Source organism: Hibiscus syriacus, unplaced genomic scaffold (genome assembly GCF_006381635.1).
Source record: "Hibiscus syriacus cultivar Baekdansim isolate YM2019G1 unplaced genomic scaffold, ASM638163v2 tig00116997_pilon, whole genome shotgun sequence".
NCBI lineage: Eukaryota > Viridiplantae > Streptophyta > Magnoliopsida > Malvales > Malvaceae > Hibiscus > Hibiscus syriacus.
In genome coordinates, this window is record NW_024063513.1 from 81240 (window position 1) to 87182 (window position 5943).

The 5943-nt window shown below is 35.8% G+C and overlaps 2 protein-coding genes across 3 annotated transcripts; both read left to right on the forward strand.

Annotated features, from left to right (window-relative positions):
• The first annotated feature begins 256 nt into the window (after positions 1-256).
• LOC120193858 (auxin-responsive protein IAA16-like) lies at positions 257-2883 on the forward strand. Its single transcript, XM_039196287.1, has 5 exons — positions 257-1383; positions 1630-1922; positions 2046-2196; positions 2412-2476; positions 2584-2883. Exons 1-3 carry the CDS (start codon positions 890-892, stop codon positions 2147-2149), a joined length of 891 nt encoding a protein of 296 aa, XP_039052218.1. The 5' UTR covers positions 257-889; the 3' UTR covers positions 2150-2196; positions 2412-2476; positions 2584-2883.
• Positions 2884-3618: 735 nt separating this feature from the next.
• Positions 3619-5070, forward strand: LOC120193875 (mitochondrial import inner membrane translocase subunit TIM17-2-like). Of its 2 annotated transcripts, none has more exons than XM_039196298.1 (2): positions 3619-3760; positions 4260-5069. In XM_039196298.1, the coding sequence occupies exon 2, from the start codon at positions 4313-4315 to the stop codon at positions 4997-4999; it is 687 nt and encodes a 228-aa protein (XP_039052229.1). In that variant the 5' UTR covers positions 3619-3760; positions 4260-4312; the 3' UTR covers positions 5000-5069. The 2 variants fall into 2 exon arrangements, with proteins under 2 accessions (XP_039052229.1, XP_039052230.1); XM_039196299.1 differs by having other exon boundaries at positions 3626-3760; positions 4247-5070.
• Positions 5071-5943: the final 873 nt, after the last annotated feature.

Sequence of the window (5943 nt, forward strand, 5' to 3'; positions counted from 1 at the left end):
TTTGAGAGTCAACAATATAATAATGACAAAAACACAAGGCATTGTAAAATATATTTAATTATTACTTTTCGAGTTTTCTTTTAAATCAAGAACTTATCAGGATTCTAGTTTCTCAGTTCAACAAAGTTGGAAACTATTTCCTTGTTTTCTACACGTTGAAAGAGTTGACTGCGTTTACTTGTACAGTTACACAAAACCGACGTGAAATACAGCACATGGTTTATTTTCTTCCTTCTTTGGGATGATTGTATATAAGGTTGTATCAGCTTAATACCGCAGAGGAGAATGCATTAGAGGATATGTATTTAATCAAATATACAAATGTATGCTGTCCTTACCATGAATAAATTCCATCTGCCTAAAAGCCCAGGATAAGGCATCATAAGAGTCTAGGCTAGCATTAGGTTCTTGAATCTTGACAAAACAGAAGAAACAACAACGTTGTCTTGTCTAGGTCATGAATCAGTATTATGAGAGACTGTTCTGTTCTGTGTGTAGTTTCCTTTTTTTTCTGTCCTAAACTTAGTCTTGAGGAGGAAAATAGGAGAGCAAACTTGACAGAATATAAAAGAGCTTGCCATATATCACCAAGTTTTGTTGCCGTGTATTGCCTTTTCCATGAAAAGGCATCAAAATTCATATGCTGGTGAAGCACTTAGCTTTTCTGGGTTGTTTTTGGTTAGCCTCTAGGTACACTCAAATAGGCTTCTCTAATCCTACAAACTGTTTTCAGTACTTTGTTTTTCCTGCAGTTCTCTTATGACAGGCTTATCAAATAGCCTCTAGCTTCTCTTATGAATTCCAAGCAGTAGAAGTAGTGATTTTTCCTGCAGTTTGCATATACATAGAAGTAGAAACAGCTAGGATTATCTTTCACATTTCCCTTGTTATGGCATCTGATAAGACGGAGGAGTATCCTCAGCTTCTGACTCTAAATACTATGAACAAAGAATGGCTAGTAAATCATGAAGTCTCAGAGGAGACGAAGTTGGAGCTGAGGCTTGGTCCTCCAGGGGAAGTCCATGGCTACAACAGCAATACAATTCATGGAACAAAGAGAGCTTTCCATCACACAACAGCTAAGACAAGAATAGGAGAGAAAGCAGGTGATGAAGTGAATTCTACTCCAACTCCATGGTCCTCAGGCTTTACAATATATTCTGGTTTTCAGAAAGACGCCAAGACGGAGCCACAACATTCAAAAGCTTCATTTTTCCAAAACATACCAGTCTCCAAGAAGTTTGCTGGCATGGCTGAGGACTTTAAACAGCCAAGTAGCTCTAAGATGACACTGGGAGAGGTTCAGTTTTCTGATAGGAAAGCACGTTGTACTCTTTCTACTGCTGATCCAGACGCCTCGACGAACAATACCTCAAATAAAAGGTTGTTATTCCGTAAAACTTTTGATACTTAGCTTTAGCTTTTATGATATGGGATAGAAAATATTCCGTCATATGTAAAAAATTGAACAAGGTTTGCATGGTTTGATTCAAGTATGTCCAGGATGGGAAAGATGTTTCAGTGGCTTATTTTGAGTTTAAAAAATGCCATGATTTTGTTTTTTGTAACGTAGTTTTATTGCTTAGCCCCTGGTTGATGCAATTAGAGTATGTTCATATTTCTTATCAGCTCTTCTTGCAGCCTCAAAATGAGCAGAATTGCATATTCCCCAGTTGTTGGGTGGCCTCCGGTTCGATCATTCCGGAAAAATCTTGCAAGCAACAGCTTGTCGAAGCCAGCTTCTGAAACGTCAAATGACAAGACGGACACCGGAGTCAAACCAGAAAATCACAAAACTCAGTTGTTTGTAAAGATCAACATGGAAGGAATCCCTATCGGGAGGAAAATAAATCTCAGTGCCTATAACAGTTATGAGGAACTCTCACTTGCTATAGATGAACTGTTCAGTGGTTTGCTTGCAGGTTGGTCCATAAACCAGATAATACTAAATATTCATTCTACCATAGTTATTTCCTTACTTTTTCTCAACACCTTAGTTTATGTTAGCTTAAGTTTGACTGGTTTGCTTTACAATTATATATCAGCTCAAAGAGATCCATCTGCCACCCAAAGCGAAAGCAGGATCAAGGAATTAGCCAAAGCAGGGGCAGGTTCATTAGCTGGAAATGGGGAATATACTCTAATTTAAGAAGATGATGAAGGAGACAGGGTGCTTGTTGGAGATGTCCCATGGAAGTAAGCTTGTTTCTCTCATATAGGTCTTAGATTATAACATCAGCTTACACAAATTGAATTCTTACAAATGAATCCTTCATCTGTTATTCAATTGCAAAAATACAAAAAACATGAATCAAACTATAAACATACATAATTTCCATTTATGTTAATTGATCTTTCTTTTTTCATTTTGGTTCCAATAATTCTGATCCTGGAATTCATGTATTTGGCAGCATGTTTGTTTCTACTGCAAAGAGGTTACATGTATTGAAGAGTTCTGAAATTTCAACTCTACAAGGTAAGTTGCACCTTTTCTTTTATCTTCATTAAAAGCTAAAAAATTGAAAAGTGTCCATTTCTATTGATCATTTTGTTAAGAACTCTGGGGAATTTGGATGCTCTCAGTTTGTAGAAATGAGAAAGAAAAGGCCCCATTGGATCCTGCAGTTCATATTTGAAGGTCACTTTATGAGGGAGGGAGGGAGGATTTTGTTATATCTTTCAGGTGGAGAAGTTCTGGTGGCATGAAACTTCGAATCTATCATTTGCAGACATTTTCATGGAAGTTGGCATATGAGCTATGATGTTCATTGAATAAGTTTGTGAATATGTTTTGATGGATTCTCTTAGATGTATTTCAATTTCTATGTTGCTTCTTTTATTCTGTACTTTCAGAGGTCAACTGGGTGTTTGGAACTTGATGGGACTTGATTATCATCTCTTTTGAAATGCTTCTAATTTGATTTAAGATTTTGTTCTAAACGATGTTGCATCGTATTAGGAAGATATTAAAATTCCACCACCTAAGCACTGCAAACGCAAGGGGAAAGTCTCTTTCTTTTTCTAACTAGTTTAGATTATGCTCACAATCTTGACAAATAACTTCTATTTGTAGTTTTAATTATTTTATTTAAAAGCACGAATCAAACTACTTAAGTGGCTAAAAGTATGGTTGTTTTCCCTACAATCTCGAATTTGAACACCATTGATTGTAGGGTATTTAAGTGTTTAATGTCAAATGGTTTAAAGTATCATTTGTAATCACCCTATATTAATAAAAAATATTTTATTTAAAATTTATATAAACATAAGAAAATTAAGGGTAAACTACCCCTTTGGGTCATCCTATTTATTTTAAATTATGAGCAAATTTGATAGAGGTGTAAGTTTTGAGGACTAAAAAAATGGTTGTCCCTTCTTCCCATATGTATGGGGTAAGAGGGAGGTAAGATAGTAGGCTACTCCCAACACCAGATTCAGAGCAACTTCCGTAAGAGACCAAAACAGAAATATAAGATTAGATGAGTGATCAAATAAGTAGTTTACCCATAAAAATATTTTGAAGAAGACCGACAAGAAAAAACCAAAATTGAATACCTTAAACTTATGCAGGCCATTCGTATATTAAAAGAAAGGGCCAGAGAACCCAATACCCAAAAAGAAAGTTCCTTTGCCCGCCCCTGGTTCGGCCTTTTTAGGGTTTATCGTTTACTCGTTGTTTCCGTTTTCTCTCTGTTTGTTTCAGAAACAAACCAAAATCTTTTTATGCGTTAGAAATCCCTGTTTTCCTCCAAAGATTGAGGTAAAAAAATCTATAGTTTTATTATTGCTCTACGATAGAGTTGTGTACTTTTTATTTTCCCAAATAGTATCTGGGTTGCGTTGAGACTGATTCTTCATGGTTTGAAAATATATGTTTTTCTGGGGTTTTACTATGTTCTTATTTTGTTCCTTGGGTTTTTAGCCTGGATCTCGTTTATGATCGTTTTCTTTGAGAAAATTATACTTTTTATGTTGTTTGATATTATAGCCGGTGATCTTATCAAGGAAAAGAAGGATGTACTGAAAGCATGTATGTAAATCTGTATCCTAGGAATTGTTTTCTGCTGTATGTGTTCTATTATGCCGTTCTGTGTTTATTTTGTTTGGTTTTGCAGGTCATTGAAATTGATTAGTATTATTAGTTTGTTACAATCAATTGCTGAATCGTTCTAAACAAATCCAAGTTTGTTATTTGTTTTGCTATAATTCTTGATTGTGTGAAAATTTGAGCATTTTTTTTTGACAGCTGAATTTCGTAGGGAAGCTAGAAACTTTGGGTTTGTTAATAGAAACGACACAGGCTTTGTGAACGATGGGGACCCCAGAAACGTCTCGAGAGCCATGCCCTGATCGAATTCTCGATGATATTGGTGGCGCTTTTGGTATGGGTGCTGTTGGAGGTGCAGCCTTCCACTTCATAAAAGGCACATATAACTCCCCAACCGGTGCTCGGTTGATTGGAGGAACTCAAGCTGTGCGCATGAATGCCCCTCGTGTAGGCGGTAGCTTTGCTGTTTGGGGTGGTCTTTTCTCCACATTTGATTGCACCATGGTGTACCTGCGACAGAAAGAAGATCCATGGAACTCGATTATAGCTGGTGCTGCCACCGGAGGGTTCCTTTCGATGCGTCAAGGACTTGGTACTGCTTCAAGATCAGCAGTGTTTGGCGGAGTTTTGCTTGCTTTGATTGAAGGAGCTGGGATCATGTTGAATAAACTCCTGAGTCAGCCACAGATGCCTATCATGATCGAGGAGCCAGCACCGAATGTAGCTGGCATGCCTGGATATCCAATGGGGCAATTGCCAAACCAAGCCTCGGCATCAGTTGGCAGTTTGAGGGAGGACTCACCTTCGTCGACATCATCAAATTTGTCATCTTCATGGTTTGGAGGTCTTTTTGGTGGTGGAAAGAAGCAGGAATCAGCAACAGGTGGAAGTAAAACTGAGGCTTTGGAGAGCTTTGATGCTCCTCCCGTGCCCTCGTTTGAGTACAAATGAAATGTTAGCTGCCCATTTTGGTCGCTTCTTGCATCTGAGACCTACTTTGAGGATCATTTTGGCATTGTTTTTAGGGAAATTGCTTTTAAAAAGTGTTATTAAAATATATTTGGTTTAAAATTTGAGTGTTCGGAGTTGTTGTCAAGAAATATTTTTGAAGTACGTAAATATTTATTTTAAATTTCCTTTTAAAATAGAAAAAAAAGTGGTGATTTAAATGAAGAAATAATAATAATTTTGTGTGCCTTTGTCATCAACAATTGCAAAATTGATTCTTTTAGGGCCTCGTAATTTTCATCCTCGAATCATTTGCTTCACAGCTTTCATCATAATTTCAAAAGCGTTTTTACGCCAAAAAACTGAAGATATTTATATGGTAATTGAAAGATTTTTTTACGCGATCTAAATAATCGATTATCTTTTATTATGTACATCTCATTGAAGGCAAAGTAGGGCAATGCGGTCGGTTTGGATTATAGTCTCTTTTTATTTTTACCATTATTTTTAAATTTTTGTCAGGTTATTTGCTGTTAACATTTAACGAAAGAGTTAATAAAATTGATATAATTATACATTTAGTCACTATTACTTATAATTATCTCAATTTGATCCTAAATTTAATAAATTAAAATATAAATTTAATTTTTGAATCAGATCATACCATGTGTCGTCGCCAAATTAGAAGATTTAATTTATTTTAATTTAATATATTTGTGGAAAGATAATTAAGAGTGGTAAAGGGGTACAAGAGATTTGAAATAACAACCATTGGGGGAGAAGGGAGAAGCCCAACCATTAGGCTAAGTTCATTTTTTGGTTTAAAGAAGACTACATATTGTATATATCTTGTTTTCTAGTATAATCTTAAATTCTTAATTATAAAATATATATAAGACCAGATTTATTTTAATTCAACATGATATTTGGTATTAGTGACACGTGGC

Excerpts from the sequence above, each read along its gene's own strand:
- LOC120193858 (XM_039196287.1), top strand. The coding sequence starts at position 890 with ATGGCATCTGATAAGACGGAGGAGTATCCTCAGCTTCTGACTCTAAAT. Across the intron at positions 1,384-1,629 it reads AACAATACCTCAAATAAAAG|CTCTTCTTGCAGCCTCAAAA; the intron begins GTTGTTATTCCG and ends ATTTCTTATCAG. Across the intron at positions 1,923-2,045 it reads GTTCAGTGGTTTGCTTGCAG|CTCAAAGAGATCCATCTGCC; the intron begins GTTGGTCCATAA and ends ATTATATATCAG.
- LOC120193875 (XM_039196298.1), top strand. The coding sequence starts at position 4,313 with ATGGGGACCCCAGAAACGTCTCGAGAGCCATGCCCTGATCGAATTCTC.